The sequence below is a fragment of the Harmonia axyridis genome, chromosome 6 (genome assembly GCF_914767665.1).
Source record: "Harmonia axyridis chromosome 6, icHarAxyr1.1, whole genome shotgun sequence".
NCBI lineage: Eukaryota > Metazoa > Arthropoda > Insecta > Coleoptera > Coccinellidae > Harmonia > Harmonia axyridis.
Window position 1 is genome coordinate 37,353,827 of NC_059506.1, and position 25,147 is coordinate 37,378,973.

A 25,147-nucleotide genomic window follows, 5' to 3' on the forward strand; every position below is an offset into this window, starting at 1 on the left:
AAAAAACATTGAATTTTACACCTATAAAAATAACACCTCGAACAGGAAACTCCGAGAAAAGCTAACTTATAATTTCAATCGATACGCAAATAAAACAAAAAAACCATGCATATTAATCAACGAAACGTAGGTTCAATCCACGAAATTCCCAGAATCAGATTGATGTTCACGAATCGAAGATACCCGGAAAAATGCATTTTTCCGTGACTCATCGAGAGTCTAGCGGATTCTGACGCTATCCAGATTTTTAGGAAAATTACGTAGACCGTTCGATTCGACCGTCTCTGAAAGCGGAAATAGGTCCACGTGCTGCGATTCGAATTGGAGGAATTGCCTTCTGTTGGCAACAGTGAGGGGCGACACGTCGATGTTCCAGAATGTCATGCCGTCGGCCACAGATTAAATTAAAACCAGAACTAGGTGGTTTCAAAGACAGAAAATATATAGGAGAAAAACGAAAGATCTTACAATAATGTAAATACCACCATCATCAGCCATATCTCAAGATCCTTGCAAACCAAAATCTATAAAAAATCGTGCGATGCGTTTTCGAGATAATTGAGGCGTCCAAAATACATCAAATTTGCTCTGTATATACCATATAATAATAATAATAATAAAGTTCATTATATATAATAGAAAAACGAGTATATACGGTATATACTCGAATACACTAGATATACGAGTATATAAGCTATAAACATAATGGATAAACCTAATTCCACTTACCGGAACTTGTCCTTGATCAAGAAGAGTCCCCAGTGCAACGGCACAAGGCCAATAGTCCTAGGGCTCCCCCACTATCGAACTGAAAAAAAAAACCAAAATAAAATTAATATTAAACAACACAAGTTCTTAACAATTAAGACTTCACTGAAATTTTGTGAGCGTATATTAGTCGCATCGATAAAATGAGATAACCAAAAATTCAGCTGAATAGATATTTCACGTGAAACGAATTTTCCTTCTTGACTCAGCATCATAGATATTCTGGAATTTTTCCTGACTGCGTTTGCCGATTCTTATGAGTTAGTGGTAATGCCAACACGGCAAGCTTGAAAAGATGCGTGTCAAAATTTCTGGTTGAAGGTTAAATGGCACTACATTTGTTGTTGTTTAAAGAATGGATAAAAACGAGTCTTGATAAAAAGCTGTTTTTGTAGAATACTGTGCAAAAAAAATAACCTGATATGTGTTATTCAGATTCCGCTCTATCGTTCTGAATTACATAAAACAGGCCAATTGAAAAGTCCCCGGTCTACCATAGTAAAACACATTTTTTTTGGCAAAATTCGATTTTAGTATTCAACATAGTTGGCATCGAGGGCGATACAGCGATTATAGCGATCTCACAACTTTTCGATACCATTTTTGTAGTACTATTTGTCTTTCACTCCAAAATAGGCCTCAGCCTTGCCAGCTGACTGTTGTGTTTTTCCTCGCTTTGGATTCGGTTCATCGTGTGCAGTCCACTCATTTGAACGTCGATTGGAATCCGGAGTGAAATGATTGAGCCATGTTTCAGCCATTGTCACATATCGACGCAAAAATTCAGGTTTATGGCACTTAAACAGCTTCAAACACTGCTCAGAATCATTAACACGTTGTTGCTTTTGATCGATTGTGAGCTCGCGCGGCACCCATTTTGCACACAGCTTTCTCATGTATACAAATATTCGTGAATGGTACGATGTACACGTTCAGATGATATCTTCACAATGTCTGCTATCTTGATCAACTTCACTTTACGGTCATTCAAAATTATTTTGTGAACTGTTTCGATTTTTTCGTCGGTGACAGCCTCTTTTGGGCGTCCACTGCGTTCACCGTCTTAGGTGCTCATTTCACCACGTTTAAACTTAGCATACCAATCCATGATGATTGATTTTTCAGGTGCAGACCCCGGAAACTCTTCATCAAGCCAAGATTTTGCTTTAACTGTATTTTTTCCCTTTGAAAGGCAATATTTTATCGGCACACGAAGTTATTTTTTTCCATCTTTTTTCAAATAACAAAAGTAGCTACACTCACAACGCAATATCTCACAAACTAATGGTCGGACTGCTGTCAAATTTTGACACGTATCGTTTGAAGGTTAGTACTAACTGAAAATCATATGAATTTAATACTAGCACCGCCATTCCAATTGGCCTGATATTACATTATCTGAAATATAAATTTCTGCTTCTGAATTTCAATTTCGTTTTTCTGAGATTTAAATCAACTATTCTCAAATCCAATTTTTCTCTTCTGAATCATTCTTCTCTTTTCTGAAATTGAACTTCGATTTTCTGAACTAAAATTGGAAAAGATGTAGTTGGCCCTGAGACTATTTTGGTGAAACGTTATATCCAGAGACATTTTCATGTCTAAATACAAAATGATATCGATATCGGAAGCGTGTAAAAACTGGCTATTTCTGGAGCAGCGTATCGTTCCGATAAATCTAATTTTCCAATGGGCTCTTGGGTTTTAATGGTCAGGCGAGTGGATTTCCTTATACGCCCGTCTGAAATTACACTTCTCGGAAATTTTCAATTAGGGCGACTGTGCGCTCTCTCAGAAATAACGGTTAACTATATACCCGGAACGTTTTGTTGACATTCAAGAGTTATAGTTTCCAATATATTTCTTGGTTCTTCGTGACTTGAGCAGTTTCCTGGAACCACGCTGGGAAATTGAATTGGGTATCCTAATTTTCTGAAGTGAATGAGATATTGAGTTCGGATTCATCAATAGACAATGTTAGAATCGTTTTCTTCACTTAGATGACACTTATGACCGAAATTGTATAGTATGATTTATTTTTTGATCGTTTTCTCGAAGCTGCCAACTCTAGTTGGGGCAAGATACGGACTTCGATATGTTTTGGATCATAGCTCGATCCTCAAATAAAGTTTAAAGTTTGAGGGGGCTATGACCAATATTTCAGGAGATATTACGGTTTTTGTGTAGAAATTCAATTTTTACGGTTTTTTTCCAAATTTCGAGTTCAAAATTCTCATAAACTGTGAGCTCTACGAACAATCGGTCAGCGGTGTTAGAATGAACCATCCGAAAATTTTTTGTTCGAAAAATTTCACGAAAATTTTCAATACCTAACCGTTAAAAAAAAAACGAAAATTTAAAAGTTCCTTCATGGAAAGTTTGTATAATTCTTCCGATTGATACGATGACGTAGATCGCGAAAAAGGCTGTAGTTAACCGATAAGTCCATTATTTTAGAAATTATAAGTTGTAAACAGAAAATTTCTAAAAAAATTTAATCATTTTCTCGAGGCTGCCAAATCTCCTTGAGGCAAGATGCGGACTTGAAACTTCGATATGATTCAGATGAACGCTTAATCTTAAAAAAACGGTCAAAAACAATCATTATTTTCCATTTTTTCATTTCATCACTATATCATCTCCACATAGATGACACTTATGATCAAAATTGTAAAGTACGATATTGAATATCCATTTCTAACTTTCTGATGGTCCAATTACGATGAAATTCGTATTAAACAACTTACTAGCACATTTCAATCCAATCGAAACGTTCTCTCCTTCTAAAAACGATCGAAGCTAACAAAAACAGGCACGTCAAATCGAGCTGTCGATCAAACACGAATATTCGGGTATTTTCCGACTTTCCAAGAAGTGGAAACTCGAAACGACATTGCTATCTGGACAAAGCTTTCCAGACGTATCATTTATCACACGCCATGTCATTAACTTCCAAACATCAATCTATTCCTAGAGGCCCCAGTTCGGAGAACGTGTTGTCATGTTTTATATCAGTTTCCTTGTTATTTCATTATTCATCTTCTGTTTACTCAATTACGGAATGGTCGGAGACGTACGCAACGTCAGTGGGTTCCGTAGAACTATCGTATGAGGATTACAGAAAATGGAAAACGATGAAATGATTTCACTCATATCATAGAATTGATATTACCGTCGAAATTAATTGATTTTGCTCTGTGGTTTATCACTCATACACTCTTTTCTATACCAAAACCACAGAGTATTACTCTATGACCAAAACCCAAAAGACAGTGGGATATAGAAAGAAGAAGAAGAAATTCTTCTTCATAATCCTTATTCTGCGATTCGCAGCCATTTCGAAATTGAAAAATTACAACTGACAGATACGATCTTCTCAAACAATAAAAAGAACTATTATCTTAATCTAACACCAAATATAGTGTTTTTTTTTTCGAGGTATATAACTTTAAGTTGGCATTACTGTTCAACATGGCGACCGATTTAACAGCTGTCAAGTGATTTATTCTCAGTTTGGTTTGGCAATTCATCATGAATAGACTCACGCCTGAACAACGCTTGCAAATAGTGCAATTTCATTTCGAAAATAATGGTTCTGTGCGGAATACGTATCGCGCACTACGTCCATTTTATTTTGTTTAGCGATGAGGCGCACTTCTGATTGAATGGCTACGTCAACAAACAAAACTGCCGCATTTGGAGTGAAGCTAATCCTCAAGTGTATGTCGAAACACCGTTACATCCAGAAAAACTGACTGTTTGGTGCGCTTTATGGGCTGGTGGAATCATTGGTCCGTACTTCTTCAAAAAGATGATGGCCAGAACGTTACAGTCAATGGTGATCGGTATAGAGCCATGATTACTAACTTTTTCATTCCTGAATTGAACAACCATGATGTCCAGGAGTTCCAACAAGACGGCGCAACATGTCACACAGCTCGTGCCACAATCGATTTATTGAAAGACACGTTTGGTGACCGCCTATTCACGTTTTGGACCTGTGAATTGGCCTCCAAGATCTTGTGATTTAACACCGCTAGACTACTTTCTGTGGGGCTATGTAAAGTCATTGGTCTATGCGGAAACGACACAAACCCTTGACCATTTGGAAGACAACATTCGCCGTGTTATTGCCGATATACGGCCACAAATGTTGGAAAAAGTCATCGAAAATTGGACGTCCAGATTGGACTACATCCGAGCCAGCCGTGGCGGTCATATGCCAGAAATCATATTTAAAATGTAATGCCACAAGATTATCTTGCGGATAATTAAAATTCATGTCAATTGAATAATCCATCGTTGTTTTATTTCAATTTAAAGTTATTTAGCTCTAAAAAAACACCCTATAAAATAGATACCAGTAGAACAGTTAGATATCGAATCAAAAAAAAATTGTGAATACCTATAAGTGCAGTTGGTAATAATTCCTGGTAAAATGTCGTTCGAAAATTCAAATTCAATTACCCATACGGTCGTTTAGAATGCCTTACAGTCCACAGATCTCCTGGAATCGTTACATTTTTTTTTTTTCGAGAAAGACCGCAAGGCGACTTTCACAGCTACATTGTTATTGGTTTTCCTGGTAAGGCATTAAATTTATTGGTACGTGATTTATGCCACGGCTGGAGTTTTGAAAAGTCAGGATGGTGAGTCAACATTCTGTTTAAATAAAACTCACAATGATTCGATAATTACATTTTCTACAGAACTAGAAAGAGATAGAATGGCCGATGTTTTCTTTTCGATCATCGTTACGTGGAAAGTTCCGTACAGAACCGAAGAATACTTCGAATTTATACATGGAATTGTCTATTTTTGGACCACAGGTGGATCTTTCAGTCATAACTAAAGAACAATTGATTTAAAAAATAAATTCGTTTAACTTAATTTTATTGTTATTTTAACTTTAAAATGTAGAAATTCCAGAATTTCATATCAAAATTATAGTTTTCACATCCTTTCGAATGCAGAACAACCCTTGTGGACCAATTGTGTCAATCCCATCCCATTCTATGGTCGGAATCCAACGTATTGTCTGTCAAACAGACGTCAATGCAACTTGACACTTTTCCGTTATTTCGATGGTTCTGCTCTTCGAGACAAATTCCACAAATGAAAGATCAGAAAAATCAGAAGTTCTCGACTTAGTTTTATTTATATACCCTGATTTCCTCCCATTCTTATGTCTAAAATAAGAAAATCCTTCAAAACCTAAATTTTCTTCTCCCAACCTAAAAATGTCCACGAAAAACTCAAAAAGCTCTATGGTTCTTGACGTTTCTCACTGTAAGAACTATGCCATAACCCAGTCGGTATTGTGTGAGGCTAACGATTCGCAATACGAAATTCGATCTGACAATTCGAATTCAAAACACACAAACTCATCAATATTCATTACATAACCTTCTGCATCCAAGGTCTCTGTTAGGAGATAAGGTTAGTTTGGGACGAAACACACTTCCTACATCCCCGATAAACCAGAAACGGAATCTACGATCTCTACATTTCCACGAAAGTCCCACAAACCAAGGTGAATAGAATCATGTTTACGTTATCCCCATTAATTTCATAACGTACAATCGAATAGTTTGACGTTTCGAATAACCGGATCATAGAAACATTAGAAACTATGTATCAGGGGCGGTTTAATTCACTTTACCCATCCCTGACGTTTCGGATTTCTATGAAACGGCCACAGAAATTGCTCGTTTTCCATTTAATAGGTTTATGATTACAGGCATGTCGACACAGAAATATCACCGCCCTACATCCTTCCTGGAAGGCATTCGTGTATTATTTCGGGATTATCAACGTCTAATAAAGTTCAGTTTCACCAGAAATAGCATGCACGATGGTCGAAGCAACGTCCAACGGTGTAATTTCGATGCCTGCAGCGTGTATTCACCTCCGATGGAGGACGTTGAAAATATTTCGAAAATAATAATCTGAATTCTAGGAATACATTCCGAGTAGAACGTTCCGAGTAATGTAAATTACGACCTGGATTGACAATAAATTATATCCTTCAGCAATCTCTTGTTTTATTGGCTCTAAGAACGGGGCCTGTTCGGTTTCGTTCTCGACGTTGCGTTGTTTTTAATGTACGGCGATTTGATCCGTTTGCGCTCTCGGATTCGCAGCGCTATGGTCGTCGGCACCTCGACCATAGAAATATAATTTATCTTTTCCGCGCATAGAGTTAAGTGGTTTTCTTCTTTTAGGAGCGGTTTGAGCCATCGACTTCGCGAGAAAGACAGGTTATGTTTGAATTATGATAACTGTTTTCATTTTCACCCGATTTCGTTTAAACTAAGTCTAATTCAATCGCTCGCAAATGGATTTCGGGACATTGGTTTTGTGTATGTAGCAACCTCGACTTCTAAAAGGTTTTCCAACAAGACGTTTAATTTCGAACATAGAGTAATAAACATAGATAGAGGGAGTATACGCAATTTTTACATGTCCCCAACATGGTTAGATTATGTTGTCTGATTGTGATATATTTTCAAATCCACAATTTTACTATATCGTTATGAATGTTAATTATACTGAATGAAATATATTTATTTGAGTGATTCCCGATTAAATATGCAAATTTGTATAGTTGGAATCCGATATTTTCCTAATTGTCGAATTTATAATAAACAGAATATTTATTATTTTCTGTATCTACCTGCTGAAATCCAAGGTTTGGCAACTTTTGCTCTCCTAGTGTCATCGGTTGTTTCACGTCGTTTGGCGCGCTTGAAGTGTGTTTTCTGAATTTCTGATATATTTAGGTATTTATTTCAATACATTTTGAGTTAATACGGAACGTCGATATACTATGGGACATAAAAAGTGTGTTCTTTGTGTAGAAACTCGCGAATTGAGTGAAATAACGTATCACTGATATTTTTTCATTTCCGCGCGCTTCTTGTCAAATTTGATAGTTCATGTTGGGGACAAAATTTGCTCACTGAAAATGACATACGTTCCCTCTATCTATGTTACTATGAGATTTTGAATAGCCCACTATCTGATCACCTGTCACTTTTGGAGCTGTCATTTCTTAACATTGGAAAAGTAAAAACTACTAAAATTGAAAAGATAACGCTTCAACAACGCGTTGAAATTGGCCGAGTTATTTGTAGGAGAGATGATCACAATTGGCCCAAGAGTTTTTGTGATTTAACAGTTTTAGATCATTTTCTATGGGACCACGTTGAAGATAGGATCTATGCCAATGCTCCACAATCGTTTCAAGACCTTAAAGATGGAATTCGTGAAGTTATCAAGGACATACAGTCGCAAATATGCGAACTGGTCATGAAATCTCTAATTGGAAAACGCTTTACATTGTTGAAAAATACATAAACAATAATGACTATCTATGGTTCAATATGTTTCAACTTCAATAAACCAAATTCAATGACTTATCAGTTCTTTATGAGAAAAAGCAAAAAACCCCAAATTTGAAGGAATACAGAGAAGAATTGAAAAACATCATAGAAATTGTTTATAACGAAAGAATTGCTTGTTCCAGCAAATTTGAAATTTATACTGTCTAATCATAGAATACAATTCATTCCAAATTGTCGGTTTAAAGAATTCGAACCATAGATATTAATTGAAAACGATCCATTAGGAATCGATCTGTGGTCCTGCGAATTTGACATTTATACCGTCCAATCATAGAATACAATTCATTCCAAATCGTCGGTTTGAAGAATTCGAATCATAGATATTAATTGAAAACGATCCATTAGGAATCGATCTGTGGTCCAGCGAATTTGACATTTATACCGTCTAATCATAGAATACAATTCATTCCAAATTGTCGGTTTGAAGAAATCGAACCATAGATATCAATTGAAAACGATCCATTAGAGGAATCGCTGTAAACAATTCAGGTACGAAAAGAAATCCTCGTAACCGAAGCGGACAAAACCAATTATAATCATATAAAGCGAAAGCACAAGCATCACAACCAGCCAATAACGGCATATAATATTATCAACCCATATGGAAACGTCGAACAGGTAAAATTACCAATTCGCCTATTTATAGTCGACGATCAATTTATGGGATGAAAAGCAACCACCACACCAAGTCACGAAGGTACAAGTATATTGACCTCAATTCGATTTCGAATTGCCGGACATGTCGGAGCTCCGTTTAAAATCGGTTCTTTATTCGGTTTCCAAGTAATAATGACCGGTTACGAATACGTGGAAAAAATTACTACACTGTGGCATCATTGCCGTCGTGTAGAAAGAAGAATAGCTTACTTCGCTGGTTCGGCATATGAATACGAAATCGGCCGCAGATTTACTATAGATAGCTATTCTCCGGAATCAATCGGATCGATACTTGGTAGGATATTAATAGAAATTCATAACGCATCCAACGCCAACATCTTCCAACTTTCGTGTTTTAGACGCCGCGAGAGCTTTCTTATAGGAATTCTTCTATGGACTGACCTGGAAGAAACGCCGAAGTTCTATGGAATAAAATCATTTTCTATAATCATAGATAATCCACGATCAATATCTATGACGATTATAATTCGTGAGTCATAGAAGGTAAAAACGTCAAAATCATCAAACTGATAATACAAGAAAGGTTCAATAAAAACGTTCACGCATTGGGAGAAAAACTTCGAAACTTCTGGAAAGGATATGAAATTGAATTTGGCAGCTTGACATCCGGCGAGAACGAATGGCCGAGAACTGTGAGGAAATAATTATAGTTCGCACAGTTCATTCAAACTTTTTACGCTACACTCAATGGATATTGCTCTGAATGGACGTTTAATCTGTTTAACAGTTATCAACGAAAAAAAAAAACGCCATTCACAATAATTCCTTAATTAGCAACTCGAGCTTCCTGCTTTCAACAATCATTTCTAGGAATTTAAATTGTGAAGTTAATACACAGAATTGTGTTGTTAATGATCGATGAAGAAACTTCACGATAACAGAAAGTTAATTATGGGAACCATTAACGTAAAAAATTGTAATCACGACAAGAGCCAACAAGCTCGGTTGGTAGAAAAAAGGCAAAACACATCCAGCTTCGAATTTTACAAATGTCTAGGAAATTTTGGCAACATTAACATACCTCTGAAACAAGTTTTCATGTATTATTAATTAGATTCTGTGAAATCTTTTTATTATTCTATTTCAATAAAAAAATTCTTTGATGCTGGAAGCATGATTTCAATAACAATAGATTTATTTATTAATACTTATTATTTCATTCTAAATGTTTCTTTCTCGATGAAAATTGAAATTATGAATCTTATCAGTAACTTTTGTGTTTACCCGAGTTACGCTTCTTTTCATCTTACAATAAAAGAACCATTGTAATAAGTAGGTGATTGAATGTAATAGGAAAATGTCCTTGTAGAATTAGAGTAGCGTTTCAGTTGGAAAAATCTAGTAGCTTTCGAATCCTTGAATAAAAAATTGATGAGCATGTAAAGAAAACAGATGGACCAAAAATTTTCAAGGAAATCATTCAAGTTTGTGCTATTATATTATTGCCAAACTGTGTTCCACATAGAGTGAGAGGTACGTGTAGAGTTTTTTTTTTAAATGCCATAACGCGATCTACTTCAGCGAGCAAATTCCAGAAAACGCTTTCGATATCATTCGAAGAAACGATTCAGAATCACAATGCGTGAAAATTAATTCCATACACTCACAAAATAACAGTCACAATTCAGAGAATTCACTTCCAACATCTCGTACTCACCTACTTAACAATCCTTCCACCGTACACTCTGTTTAAATTCGACAACATTTTCCGGAAAAACATCACTGAATCCAATTGGAACACAGCAGTATCGATATTCAACGTACAACAGTTCCACCAAGTCCGACTTTGGTTATTTTCTCGACGAAGATTTCGAAGAAATCGGGTATTTTTAGGTTAGAGAGCACTGAAATCGATTCACAAGATACGCTAAACGTCACCTGCGTAAGACCGCGTCCTAAAATCGAATGTGAATTTTATTTCTCGAACGCATCAATGTCAGAATGGGCTCGTGCATCTCCGTGTCCGAACAGTCGCGCTGCGTGCAGGACACGAGGATGGCCGACATCGTAGCGCGATTCTAAAATAGAACGAATGTGCATGTCCATGTATTCGTTTTTGAAGTAGACAAACTTCTCGGAAGGGTGGATCAATTCAGCCCCGAGGAATCCGATTTCGTGTTACCTGTAGGTTTGAACGAAAGGACCAGGCAGCAGCCTGATGGAAAAATTGTTGCCGATTAATTTTCCGTATCTTGTAGAATATGGCCTCCTGAACAAGAAAGTCTATGAGTCCAACTCAATTCTATGACTAGTTTTCGAGATACAGGGTGTCGAAGTTGGAAAATGGCTTTTTTTGAAGTAACATTTCTCGTAGGAAAACATCTTAAATGGAATACTTTTGCCAGACAAAAATTGCTTACATATAGGGTAATAATTTTAGACTGGATTTTAATGAACATTATTGTTAGATACGGGGTGAGCAAAACATTATTCAAATTGAAATTTGTTTAGTTCATAATTCACATTGTAATTAAAAAAGTAGAATTTTTCAATTTTTTGTCATTGCTCTTAATTCGAGTACATCATTATAATTTCAATTTGTATTGGCTTTGCTAAGACCAGTTTTTGAGATATACAGGGTTATTATTTATTAAGAGTGACGATCGTTATTATAAAAGTTGTCAAAAATTGTATACAATTAAAATTTCATACATAGTAAACGATAAAAGACATGGCGGCGTTTACTCTTTGTTATTTTGTCTTTGACAATGAAAGACATTATACAGGGTGTCCCAAACTCGATGCCCACTGGGAGTATCTTAAGAACTTTAGTAAACGCCGCCATGTCTTTTATCGTTTGCTATGTATGAAATTTTAATTGTATACAACTTTTTGACAACTTTTATAATAACGGTCGCTACTCTTAATATATAACCCTGTATATCTCAAAAAACTGGTTTTAGCAAAGCCAATACAAATTGAGATTATAATAATGATGTACTCGAATTAACAGTAATGACAAAAAATTGGAAAATTCAATTTTTTCAATTACAATGTGAATTACGAACTAAAACAAATTTCAATTTGAATAATGTTTGGCTCGCCCCGTATCTAACAATAATTTTTATTAAAAACCAGTCTAAAATTATTACCCTATGTGTAAGCAATTTTTGTCTAGCAAAAGTATTCCATTTAAGATGTTTTCCTACGAGAAATGTTACTTTAAAAAAATGCCATTTTCCAACTTCGACACCCTGTATCTCGAAAACTAGTCATAGAATTGAGTTTGACCCATAGACTTTCAGAGAAATTTCCCACTGACAATTTTTCCATTAGGCTGCCGCCTGGTTTTTGCGATATGGATTATAAATATTCCATTCTCTGAAAAAATTGTGATGTTGCCAATTTACTGTTTTCACGAAAGTTTTTGGAATTTAAAAACATCTTATTTCAATTTCTCATACAACGAAACAATCCATCGAGAATGCAAGGTTTTGAGTAAAAATCCTCACCAGCTCCCTCTGTTGGTTGCTATCCATTCCAATTCTCTTTCAAAAAAATTATTACCAGCGCCATCTATTCGTTACAACCCATTTTAATTCGACGGAGATTCCTGCACTAATCTAGAATCACCTTACCTACTCGTATTTTTTTTTTTAAATAAGGAAGGGTTTTAGATAGGTAACATTCAGTAAAATTGTAAATGTATATTATATATAATATTTTTTGAGTTACTATAAATATTAATTTTCGATAGCTATCTATGTACATTATTAATAAAATTCTAGGCAGCAACATCGAAAAACCTATCGATGATGTTAGATACTTCATCAGGTTTATGCTTTATGTACTTATCGATATTTTTTGTGAATTGTACGGAGGCATACCTGGAAATAATTTTTTTTTATTGGTACTGATAGCATTACAAGTCTTATGATTACTAAAGTGAAATTAAAACGATTTCAGTGGGAAACATGGAGTCTATGGAACTAGGGTTTTACTCTAATTATTTCAGTAAAAATAGAAAGAACTATTATTAACCTCTTATTACTCTATGTTTTTTCATTTAAATTTTCATGTCTATTTCTATGCTGAATTTTTGACAGATAACCTTCACACTATGCCTTTTTAGGGCTGCAAATACTAAAATTATTATCGATTTTAGATATTAGTATCACATTTTCTGAATGGATAAATTATACAAGCAATGAAACAGAGTGAAATTACCAAAAGCTTCACTTAAAACTGTTATAGACATTGACTTTCCTAATTTGGGTTATGCCATGTCAAACAGAAAAAAATTATGTTGGCGGACCTGACATTTTGACAGTTCAGCAAGTGAATCTCATGCCTGACTGAAACGTCAAAAAATGAACCTGAAGGAATGCGCATTTCAAACATATAGACACGAAATAAACAACAAGTAGTAAGGGGTTCATAACGTAGAACAAATAATTGACTCACATGTTGAAGAATGCATTATACTTGGGTATTATCAACTCCTTATTGTCTCTTTTAATACTTTCCCTCAACTGGACATCAGGAATAGAGTAACCCCGCTGTACTCTGGATATTTCTTCAATTTCCCTATTAAAACCCTGGAAAACAGGAAAATGTAGACGCTACCTCTTAATATCAAACGCGATATTTGTTTTGTACTTTTTTGAAAGGGAAGCAAATAACTCACTGCGAATTTCTCTTTGATGACTGCCCGATCTTTATCTCTAAGCCTATCACCATGCAGAAGGTTTATCGGTGCATTATCATCCCATATATAATGCAGCAGTTTATTCCAACTGAAAAAACAGCCAAATTAAATTCAACCAGAAGACGTATATCAACTCAGAAACCAACCTTTGCAAATAGGCCTTCTTCTGCTCCTGAATAGAATTGTGATAATATTCTTCGCATTTAGACTCGGCCATTTTGTACAAATCCAGTAGTTCCTTCCTTTGCTGCAGCGATTTTAAAATATAGTTGTTGTTGTTTAACCTGAAAATCGATTTTAAAGCGAAGTCACCGTACTGTTCGCTCTTACTTATAAGGGTGTGGTTCAGTTGTACCAGAACCTTTTCTGGAAAGAAAAATTACAATCCATAAACAAATCATGAAATGGTTATAATGGCAACACTGTCTACTATTTTTTGACATTTCTTATGTCATTTGTGTACAGTAGGTTATGTCACAGAAGAGCGTAAAAGTATCGGTGTCTATCAAACTTACTGATATATAATCCTAGAAGTGCCTTATTTTCATCACTAACGTTCATTTTCACTAGTTGCTGCGAGTATCCAGGTTCATTGGCTAAAACTACTCCTATTGTGTCGATATAATCCAACAATTGTTCTAAAAACGTTATCACATTACTGGTAAGTTCATGTACCGTTCCATCACTAGGTAACTGAGTAACCGAATCTGACTTGAGACTTTCTATGAAGTCTTCCAGAGATTTAGACCCCTAAAAAAAAACATTACAAAAACTCCACTGTTATTCTCGAAATGCGAAGACCTACCGTAGAATGGAGCATACTCAGGATAGAATTGAATTTAGGCTTGAAATTCAGATCGCAATCATTAACAGTCCTCTCGAAATCGGGTTTTAAGGATCTCAATTGTTTCAATAGGGGAAAAATAACCAGAAGCGTACCGAAATCGTATTTTCCAATGCATTTTTTGGCTCTTTGAACGAAACTCTGAAATCAGAAGACTCTCATGAAGGCACACAATAACCAAACTAGAGACAAAGATTCTTCGCATCTTACCTCTCCATCTTGCACGATTGTATCCATAGCGTCTTTAATGATCAGTTCGAACACACTAGGTTGGTGAGTAGTTGGAATTATTTGTTTCATCAGGTCTTTTTCGACTTGCATCAGTTTGTGTAAGGCTATGACGCAAAGTAAGTAGTTTTCCATCTCTTGTTCGTTATCTACTTCTTCTCCGTTGTAAGACGTGTCTAAGTGAGAGGAAGCCCTTCGTCCTGTTAGATTGAAACCGGTGGAATATTCAAAAGTTTGGGAGGCCTTTAAAAGCATTTTGTTAGCTTTTCCTTGAAACACTTGCTGTAAACGTCTTGTTGAGGGTTTTCTAGACGGTTCGTGTCTGTTTTGGAATTTAGAACGCTGAAAGAAATCGAAAAATGAAAGATAAACTAATCAAAAACAGTATTTCACTTACCATCATTGGTGAACTAGATACTCCATGAGTGCTACCTCCACTCACTGATTTTTGGTGATTCTTGAGCATTGTTAAGGAACGTTGTAAAACAAACCCTCTTACCATACCATAAACAGTTAAATGGTCATATTTATGTTGATCTAGCAGCCAATTTGACATCCTTATCAACTTAGTTTTCGCTTCGTCAGGAAACTGTAAGGGTGGAATTTTTTGTGCTTTGTTATTGTCTGCAAACATAAGATGTTGAATAGAACTTTCAAAAGACACCCAAGAACCCACCATCTACATTGATGAGATCCAAAAGTACAACTGGTAACATTGGAGTATTATATTTATCCAGAATTGATTTGAATTCCGAATTTATTTTATCGCCACCTTTTTCAAATAATGTAGTCTGTAAAAAATTGAGTTTAATTTCTATTTATCATTGATCCTGAAATATTTTTACTTACCACATTATCTTTTTCAACACTTTGAGGAATATGTTCTTCAAAATACTTTTGCGCTGCCGCTAATTGATTCAAGGATTGCAAATATGGTTCTAGCTCAGATGCACCTTCTCCTGGACCCTTTTCAATGATACTTTCTACATTTGTTGAAACATCATAAAAACTTATCACATTGTCTAACAGCTGAATGGTTGCATCGATATCTGGTATAAAAGAGGTCAGGAAGTAAATTGGTACCAAAACATGATATTAACACTCAATAAATAGTAGAATAATAAGCTAAGAAACTATAACTAAACTTAGTTAGTTATAAGGTATTCAAAATTGAAAAGGATACTTTTTTGTGACTTTTGCAATTTATCTGTTTCTGTATATACAGGTAAAATCGTATCTTCTAATCTTGAGAGGCGTTTTTCGAAGGTATTCAAAATACAGTCAATATCATTCGTTATCTGATTGCTTTTTTCCAATCTCTCCTTCAAAAGAGACAAATTATTTTGTTCCTGAAATCAATCACAATAAACTCAATTATAATTTTTTGTCTCCAAGTTACCTTTTTCAATTTATTCTCAACTTCAAAAAGTTCAATTTTGTGATCCATCTTTTCAGAATAATGTAAAGTCCAATGGGTGCAATATAAATTTTACACCCATTTATTGTTAAATTAATATTGTTTTGATTTTGATTGTCATGTCATAGAAAACAAGATTAATTGTCAATGACTGTCAAAATAGTAGTGCGAAATTTAAATCGTGTAGTTCACAGCATACACATAAAAACTATAAATAAAAAACGTTCAATTAAAAATAGTTCGACAATGCGACTGGCTTATGATTATGGAAAATGTGCAATGTCAGAATTTTTTTAGTTGAATCATACATCTAGTGATTTTGTTTAGGAAAAAGTATAATGATTTTTCCGAATATTTCAAAATTTTTTTTATTTTTACAAGTCCAACCTAACTTAAAATACGAACAATAACTTAAAATATAAATATTCATCATTAAAATTGTTGCATTAGCAACTTTGTACTAAGAAAATGGCTTCTAGAGTGGTTACAGTTTTAGCTCCAAATGGACGGCGACAGACTGTTAAATGTACTTTGAACACTACCATTTTACAAATTCTGGAAGATGTATGCAAAAAGCAGGGTTTTGAACCTTCCGAATATGACATAAAACACCATAATAAAGTGTTAGATACATCTTTGACTGTCCAGTTCTCTGGCTTACCCAATAATGCTCAACTAGAACTTGCAACAACTAGTCGAACAAGACAAGAATCTGAAATAACAGTGGCTCTAAACCTTGAAGATGGTACTCGTATTCTAGGTACATTTCAGCCTTCTAACACACTGCAAGATGTACTCAACACCTTGTACAAGAATGAACAATCAAATCCTGTCATTATATACATGAGACAAGAAATATATGGAGAAGCACTCTCTACAACTGATTTACGTAGCTTAGGTTTAACAAAAGGTAGAGCTATGTTACGTGTTGTTCATAAGACACCAGAAGAATTGAAAACTCAAGCTAATGTTTCAAATACTATACCATCAAAACCAGTAATAGAAAAACCTTACAAGAGAGTGTTCCAACCTATTGAAACTGAAGAAAGCAAAGTAACTCCTGCAAGTAAAGAGACTACTAGTGATAAAATCTCAAACCAGGCGAAGAATTATTCTGTTCGTCCAGATATCTTGAAATTAGCCAAGGAAAAAATTCCAGATGATAAATCTACAACAATAGAAGAAAGTACACCAATGGATGTTGATGTACAAGAAATTAACAAATTTGAGGATAAATCTGATTCATTATTGACTGACAGTGAAGTTATTGCTACAGCTGATGAAGAACCTAAAAATGAGAATATAAAAGCAATGAAAATGGAAGATTTTCCCTTTACAGGGGTCAGGAATGGTTTGATATATACCATAGAGACCAGTAATCCCAAACCAATGGAAGATCCTCCAGATGAATTCTTCAATCTCACTATAAATGATGCTAAAAAAATTCTGAGAGATGTTAGAAAACAAGCTGAAGATGAAAGTGAAGGAAGACCTCTTCTAACTGCAGCATTACGTGACTTGGAGGAATCTAAGAAACAATTAAATTATCTCAATAGATACAAAAAATGTATTATAAGGATCCAATTTCCAGATCGAGTAATTTTACAAGGTGTGTTCGCTCCTAAAGACTCCATCAAAAATGTTTCGGATTTTGTCAGAGAGCATTTAGCTATTACTGATATACCATTCTACCTCTATACAACTCCACCTAAGAACATTTTACCAAATGATAAGATGTTATTTGAAGTAGACTGTGTTCCTGTGGCCTTATTACATTTTGGGATAGAAGAGAAGTATAAAAATGATCAAATCAAATTTCTCCGTGAAGATCTCAGGGATAAATTCACAACAAGTTCTTTGGCAAGCTTAGCAGCTCAAATGATACGAAAAGAAGCCAAAGAAAGGTTTTCAGAAGCATCAGATTCGGCAGTTGCTGGATGTAGTAAAGATTCCGATCCTTCGAGTAATCCAGCAAAAAGGAATTTGAACAGCTCGGGAAAAGTTCCTAAATGGTTTAAGGGTACTTGAATTGTGTTGTTTCATTTTTGAATTTGTATTTTTATGTTCAATTTTGTTATGTCTAATCGATAATCCTTTGTAAAAATGTTGTGTTTTATTTTTGCTTCTAATTTGTCTTAACATGGAATAAATCATTTCTTTCTGTGTTTAGTTTTTTATTTAATGATCGTTATGATTCCAACAGATAATAGTTCTCCTAAAAAATATAATTTCAATGATAATAAAATTATAGAAAACAAGAAATTCTAACAGCAACTTCCTACTTGTGATACATCATTTAAGAACTTACTTTACAATGATAAAAGGCTGAGCTGAGAAAAATATTGCAAATTTTGATTATTACGTCAAATTTGAAATCAATCATCACTTTGTTCATCAGCAATCAGTGGTACAAGTGAATTCTTCACAATATCTTTCATTATGTTCAAGACAGTTATTACATCCATTTTTCAAACCCTGTATAATGAATTTATTAAGCAAATAGGTTTTTATGGATAGTATATCTGAACCAAAATCCTTAGGAGATCTCTTTGGTTTTTGTTTAAAAGTGGCCACAATTTCATTTCCAAGTCATTCAAACAACTAGTATCTGCAGATTGGCAAGTAGTAACCAATGATTCCAACAAAATAAAAACATATTCACTCATCAGACAGTCTGAAATCAAAACAGAAGGGAAAATTCAATAAAAGAAGCTTCACAAAAAATGTGCTTATTTGTTAATTCCTACCTTTGATACTTTCATCATTTTTATCGCCCCATGTATATCTTTCCAAAACTTGTGTTAAGTCTGAGGTCAATTTCTGCAGTGGAGGTTTCAATATTAATAATAACAATACTCTGTTAATTTCACATTCCATATGGAGCTGAGCTTTTTCACCATTGTTTGGTAAAGTTTGTAAGATATTATGCATTTCAGTGAATGATTCCAAAGCTGCTACATAATCACCAGTCTTTATTGAGTTTGTAGCAAGCAAATTTAAGCAATGTATTTTCAATAGTTCTCCGTTAACACAATGCTCTAATGCTGAATTCAGAAAATTCCCAGCTGAATCGCCTTTTCCAATCATTTGTAAAAAATTGGCTACTTCCAAGTTTAAAGCTACTGCTTGTGGGGAATCTTTTTTATATTTTGAAATAGCTGACAAGTATGAACTCAGCGAAGCCTGAAAACAAACAAAATACAATCTAATAGTTGTAATCAACTGAACACAAGTATAATAGAGCCTTACTTGTACTGTATCCCATCCTTGACTAACGCAACCTGTCTGTAAATTGTTCAACTCTTCTTTTGCATAAGATCTAGCAGACCGGAGCAAATTAGTTATTTCTCCCACTGAATTTCCAAGAGCATTTTCACATTTTGCTGCTGCGTGCCAACTCAATCCTGCATAAGCAGGTAACTCAAGATTTTCCCATTCTCTGGCGAGGTCTACATAGGACTCTAAAGCCTCATTTTCGTTAGGTTTTTTGAAAAACGTCCTGAAAGTGTATGATTTAAACTCATACGATCCACCTTCCTCTCCTTACCGTTTCAGTTTTTTTGATATGCTTCTATATTGATCCAAAACTTCAATTCTTGTTGTTTCCGAAGCCATTTTCCAGTCAAATTATATAAAACTTTTGGAATATAGTATCATAAAATTTATGGGATTGTTTACTACTCAGTTGACAGAAGATAGGAAGTTAGGTTAGGTCAGAAACACCACAGATAATTTTGTTTTGTGTTTTTTGTGGTCTAATCGGTCCTTTGATTTTCAAATGAAGCATTCGAAAGATTTTCAAAATATTAGTGAAAAATCAACTTGATATTCTATGTTGGCAAAAATTATCTACGCTCTTGTTTTGTTGTTCCCCCCACTTATCAACGGTTTTTCTATTTGATATTCTAACAGCTAGCAAGCAGGTTTCTTCAAAGAAAAATGTTTCTGCCTTTTCCCTACTTTCAAATTCACTTTTGAAATCAGTTTTCGTCTACAGGGTGTTTCATCTGAGGGTATTTTGTTTAATTGAAACTTAAAAGGTTAGAATATTACCAAAAAAACAGTAGAGAATTCAAGAATTTGCATGTACTGTTATAGATAATTGTTTCACAGTGTCAGTTAATTTTTATCGAAGATGCCTCCCAAAAAGCGACCAGCCAAGGCATCTGTAAGTATTAATGATATTTTAAGATATTGATTAATCAACATTGTATACAACTCTCAATCTACTTCATTTCCTTAATGCCGATGAGCCCATAGATTGGTTTTAATAAAATATAAATATACAGGGTGCGCCATTGCTAGCTCCCACATTTATATAAATTATGGTGGGGGAGTAGGTGGGCCCAGAGGGGCAGGGTTATTCTTTTTTGGAGGGGTGGCTAATGCAATTTTCAGCACAGCCCCCTAAAATTGGAATATACCTATTTCCTCATCATGCAGTGCTCAGGAAAAGAGCGTAATTTTTTTTTCGTTTACAAACTCGAAATACAACGTGTGGTGTAGAATTAATATTAGAGATCACAAAATTATTCTAATCGCAAATTTGATATTTTTTTAACTTATTTCCTAGGCCTCTAAAGATGATGATATTGAAGATGTTCCTGAATCAGAAATTGGGGATTCCAATAAAAATGAATCTGATGAGGATGAAGAAGGTAATTTGAACTGAATTGATAACACAGTCAATTCACAAATAATTTATTTCAGTTGCTGAAAATTCTCCTGAAAACCAGAAGAAAAAAACCCAATCTAAAAAAGGTGATTTTTAACTTGATTTCAAATAAAAAATTCTTGTTTTGCATGAAAATTGGCCGTTAAAATGAATAAGTAATATATAATAATAAATAATATTTTAATATTGAATATTTTGGTTAAAGAAAAATCAAAAGCAAGTACTAAAAGTGTAGAAGAAAAGAAGACCAACCCCAGGTCAAAAAAGCCTGCTGAAGAAAAAACGAAAGCTGAAACAAACACAGAAACTGTTGAAGGAAAGAAACCCAAAGCTAAGGTGGGAGATAAAAAAGTAACAAAAGAGCCCAAAGATGAAAAAGGTAAACAGCGTTGAAAAGTTCTTTTTTTCTGAGATTGTAACTTGTAACTTTACTACAGAGGGGCTACTTGTTTTACCCCTGCGATTGATTGCTGGTGACCACAAGTGCTATGAACGGCAGGTGTTTCTTCTCACCTGTTGGTATTATCGAAACTACTAGCTATTATCATTTGAACTGGGGTCGTTGTGGCTCGGTAAGCCTTCCGGGAACTGCCACCATGTAGATCTTTTATTTTCTACCCTACTCGTTCATGGAAACCCAAGAAGGTCGTCAATGGCGTTGATAAAACTGACAACCTCCTTAGGGGCCTTGGCCGTTACCTCACGGGTATCCAGGACCGGCTTCCCCATATGAATGGTTCTTAGGCCAGCCAGCTCTGAACACTTGCATACCATGTGTTCAGCTGTTTCTGCTTCTGATCCACAGAGCCTGCAAATCTCATCTGCTGACTTTCCCATACGGTACAAATGATGTTTGTACCAACAGTGCCCCGTCAGCAGTCCCACCATCACCCGAAGCTCAGCTCGTGACAGCTTCAAGAGCTTTCTGGCATAGTTAGGTGAAATCATCACGAATTTCTTGGCCTGAGTAAGTCCAGGAGTGTTTGCCCAGTGGGTTATCCTGTTATTCAACTCCCATTGCTGGACCTCTGCCTTATATTGGTCTTTTCCTAGCCTACAGAAAGGCTCAGGTCCAGCAGGTGTTAACCTTGATGCACTTTTCGCAAGTTCACCGTCTTTTTCGTTTCCTTCAACACCACAGTGCCCTGGTACCCATAGTAGAGTCACTTTATTTCCTCTGGCCAGTTGCTTTATGGTATTACGGCACTGCCAGGTCAACAAAGACCCCTGGCAGTACGATTCTAGGGATCTCAGCGTGGTCTGGCTGTTCGTGGTGATGTAGACATGCGACACTTTGAGGTTCATTTTAAGACACTCCTGAGCGCATACGTAAACTGCCAGTATCTTCCTAAGAATGTATAAAGAAGATATCGATATATGCAGTCATTCCATCAATAACATCCACAGAAGAGAAGATATACCAATCGTTCATAGCACCTGGTTATCGGTATTAGTACTCTGAAGATGCCTACTGCTGTTGTAGAGGAAAAATTCAGGTTCTTTTGAAATTTTAATTCTGTTTTTTCTCATAGTAATTGTTATTTATTATTGAAGTAGTAACAATAGTTTGATGTTATGACAGAGGGTGAGATCAAACCAAGAAAAAAAAAACCTAAGACTGAAAGCAAGGCTGAAGCAGAAGTTCCTGAAGAACTCCCAAAAAAGACAAAAACTGGAAAGAAAGATGAAAAAGAAAAGCCTGCTGAAAAAGAGAAACCTGCTGAAAAAGCACCAAAGAAAAAGAAAGAAACAGCAACAGCAAGTAAAGAGAAAAAAGGTGAAAACAGTAACGTTGCTGAAACAGATTGGGAAAAAATTGATTTCACTAGCAGCAAAAAGAACGGTGAAGGTAAACTAAGTAATTTGAAGATAACCACATGGAATGTTGATGGTATAAGGGCTTGGTTGAAAAAGGATGGCCTCAAGATATTAATATATGATTCACCTGATATCCTTTGTCTGCAAGTTAGTACACTACTTTTTATATTCATTTATTTGGTTTTAATTGTGGAATAAAATCTCTTTAATCTTTAAATCGTTTCCAAATTTCTAGGAAACCAAGTGTAACAAAGAATTCATACCATCTGAAATCGCCGATATTGAAGGATATCATAAATATTGGTGCAGTAGTGACAAATACGGTTACGCAGGTGTTGGCTTGCTAACGAAGGAAGAACCCATTGAACTCTCTTACGGAATTGGTAATGCAGATCAAGATGAAGATGGTAGATGTATTACAGCAGAATTTGAAGAATTCTTTTTAGTAACAGTTTATGTTCCAAATGCAGGTTGGTTGTTTTCATCGATATAAAAAAAAAACGTATAATACGCTCTATTAGTGATGACGTCACACACCGCCATTTTTGTTCTCCTGTCAGCGTTCGGAATCCAAACAAACAAATTGTCATTCAAATTAGTACGTTGTCGTTGAAGAAATTGGCTTATTTTGATAAATAAGATTATTTAAGGAACGATTTTACTATTAATTGATAGACAGAAAGAACGAGATTAATGCCAGTAAGTTCGATCTTGAAGTTCAACTAATAAACAGGGCTTTATACAGAATCTGGGGAATGATACAGGATTCAAACTTAGTGGTTTTAACCTCGTGCCTTCTGTCTATCAATTAATACTGAAATCGTTCCTCAAATACTCTTATTCAAGAAAATAAGCCAATTCCTTCAACGACACCGTACTAATTTGAATGACAATTTATTTGTTTGGATTCCGAACACTGACAGGAGAACAAAAATGGCGGTGTGTGACGTCACATTAATAGAGCGTATTAGAAATAATTTCATTTTATGAATTCTATAATTTCTTTCCATTATTAGGCCAATTGAAAAGTCCCCGGTCTGATGCAGCTGCTAGTATTAAATCTATATGATTTTTAGTTAGTACCAACCTTCAAACGACACGTGTCCAAATTTGACAGCTGTCTGACCATTAGTTTGTGAGATATCGCGTTGTGAGTGTAGCTACTTTTGTTATTTGAAAAATGATGGAAAAAAAAAAGAATTTCGTGTGCTGATAAAATATTGCTTTTCGTGCAAAATGCTCACAATCGATCAAAAGCAACAAAGTGTTAATGATTCTGAGCAGTGTTTGAAGCTGTTTAAGTGCAATAAATCTGAATTTTTATGTCGATATGTTCAGTCAACTGTCAGCTGAGTGGACTGCACACAATGAAACGAATCAAGTGAGGAAAAAACAGTCAGCTGGCAAGGTTATGGCATCAGTATTCTGGGATGCGCAAGGTATAATATTCATTGATTACCTCCAAAAGGACCAGACCATCAATAGCGATTATTATATAGCGTTATTGGATCGTTTGAAGGGTGAAATCGTTGAAAAATGGCCCCATTTGAAGAAAAAAAAGGTACTGTTTCATCAAGACAATGCGCCGTGTCACAAATGAATAAAAACAATGTCCAAATTGCATAAATTGGGCTTCGAATTGCTTCTGCATCCACCGTTTTCGCCAGATCTGGCCCTCATCGACTTTTTCCTGTTCTCAGACCTGAAAAGAATGTCCGCTGGAAAGAAATTGAGCGCCAATGAAGAAGTAATCGACGAAACTGAAGCCTATTTTAAAGCGAAAGACAAATTGTAATACGAAAATGGTATCGAAAAGTTGGAAAATCGCTGTATAAAATCGAATTTTGCCAAAAAAAGGTGTTTTACTATGGTAGACCGGGGACTTTTCATTTGGTCTGTTAAAATTCCAGTATTTAGAACATAATTGTCTAGCGTCCGGAATTTTCAGCCAATTTTTAAGGTGGCAACTCAGTGGCCCCTGCCTTATACACCCACCATCTCCGAATCTAATTATTGATTTGATGTTTTCAGGGAAAAAACTTGTGACCTTGGACAAGCGTCTCGATTGGAATGAAGCTTTCAAGAATTTCATTTTAGAACTTGATGATGTGAAGCCTGTCATCATATGTGGGGATATGAATGTAGCTCATGATAAAATCGACCTAACAGATCCCGATACGAATAACAAAAATGCAGGTTTTACATCAGAGGAAAGAGAAGGGATGACTGATTTGTTAGAAGCCGGTTTTGTGGATACCTTTAGGGCTTTTTATCCTAAACAGAAGGATTGTTACACCTTCTGGACCTACAACAACAGTACCGCACGGAAGAAAAATATTGGTTGGAGATTAGACTATTTTCTTGTGTCTGAACGTATCAAAAATAAAGTGTGCGATAATGTTATTCATGGTGAAGTATTTGGTTCAGACCACTGTCCTTTAACTTTGTTTCTTAATATTTAAAACTGCTTATTAAAACATATTTTTCTAGAATTTTTAGTTGTTATTTCAAATTGAAGTACCTATACTATATTTTATTTTGGAATTGGATCAAAATTTGAATCCTCCAATACCCCATTTTTATAAAAAACTTCTAGAAAATAGCTGGACGTCGGTTCCTTAAATCTATTTTTGGATTATACACCTTTCTCAAATTTGAAAATTTG

General features: G+C 35.2%; 5 protein-coding genes across 6 annotated transcripts in view; 2 read left to right on the forward strand and 3 right to left on the reverse strand.

The window, feature by feature from the left end:
- LOC123681797 (suppressor of cytokine signaling 2-like) overlaps positions 1–10,772 on the reverse strand; it is a 35,504-nt gene extending 24,732 nt beyond the window's left edge. The window contains exons 1-2 of the mRNA XM_045620091.1: positions 10,510–10,772; positions 730–808 (exon numbers count right to left, since the gene is read on the reverse strand). The gene's annotated coding sequence lies outside the window, so the exon portion shown is untranslated. The remainder of the gene's footprint in view (positions 1–729; positions 809–10,509) is intronic.
- A 1,712-nt stretch (positions 10,773–12,484) lies between these two features.
- On the reverse strand, positions 12,485–16,128 carry LOC123681791 (exocyst complex component 7). The gene is made up of 12 exons (XM_045620083.1): positions 15,972–16,128; positions 15,756–15,921; positions 15,422–15,621; positions 15,249–15,363; positions 14,970–15,196; positions 14,555–14,914; positions 14,306–14,485; positions 14,016–14,250; positions 13,647–13,866; positions 13,480–13,588; positions 13,257–13,390; positions 12,485–12,679 (listed from the first exon to the last, which is right to left on the reverse strand). Exons 1-12 carry the CDS (start codon positions 16,017–16,019, stop codon positions 12,577–12,579), a joined length of 2,097 nt encoding a protein of 698 aa, XP_045476039.1. The 5' UTR covers positions 16,020–16,128; the 3' UTR covers positions 12,485–12,576.
- A 99-nt stretch (positions 16,129–16,227) lies between these two features.
- On the forward strand, positions 16,228–18,154 carry LOC123681793 (tether containing UBX domain for GLUT4). Its single transcript, XM_045620085.1, has one exon. It carries the CDS (start codon positions 16,458–16,460, stop codon positions 18,015–18,017), a length of 1,560 nt encoding a protein of 519 aa, XP_045476041.1. The 5' UTR covers positions 16,228–16,457; the 3' UTR covers positions 18,018–18,154.
- Positions 18,147–19,704, reverse strand: LOC123681798 (40-kDa huntingtin-associated protein-like). The gene is made up of 4 exons (XM_045620095.1): positions 19,537–19,704; positions 19,239–19,488; positions 18,737–19,172; positions 18,147–18,663 (listed from the first exon to the last, which is right to left on the reverse strand). The coding sequence occupies exons 1-4, from the start codon at positions 19,602–19,604 to the stop codon at positions 18,497–18,499; spliced, it is 921 nt and encodes a 306-aa protein (XP_045476051.1). The 5' UTR covers positions 19,605–19,704; the 3' UTR covers positions 18,147–18,496.
- A 40-nt stretch (positions 19,705–19,744) lies between these two features.
- Positions 19,745–24,974, forward strand: LOC123681795 (DNA-(apurinic or apyrimidinic site) endonuclease-like). 2 transcript variants are annotated; one of them, XM_045620088.1, is made up of 8 exons: positions 19,745–20,029; positions 20,103–20,157; positions 20,563–20,647; positions 20,700–20,750; positions 20,870–21,043; positions 22,247–22,629; positions 22,718–22,952; positions 24,514–24,974. In XM_045620088.1, the coding sequence occupies exons 2-8, from the start codon at positions 20,125–20,127 to the stop codon at positions 24,942–24,944; spliced, it is 1,392 nt and encodes a 463-aa protein (XP_045476044.1). In that variant the 5' UTR covers positions 19,745–20,029; positions 20,103–20,124; the 3' UTR covers positions 24,945–24,974. The 2 variants fall into 2 exon arrangements, with proteins under 2 accessions (XP_045476044.1, XP_045476043.1); XM_045620087.1 differs by having other exon boundaries at positions 19,877–20,029; positions 20,088–20,157.
- The last annotated feature ends 173 nt before the right edge of the window (positions 24,975–25,147 follow it).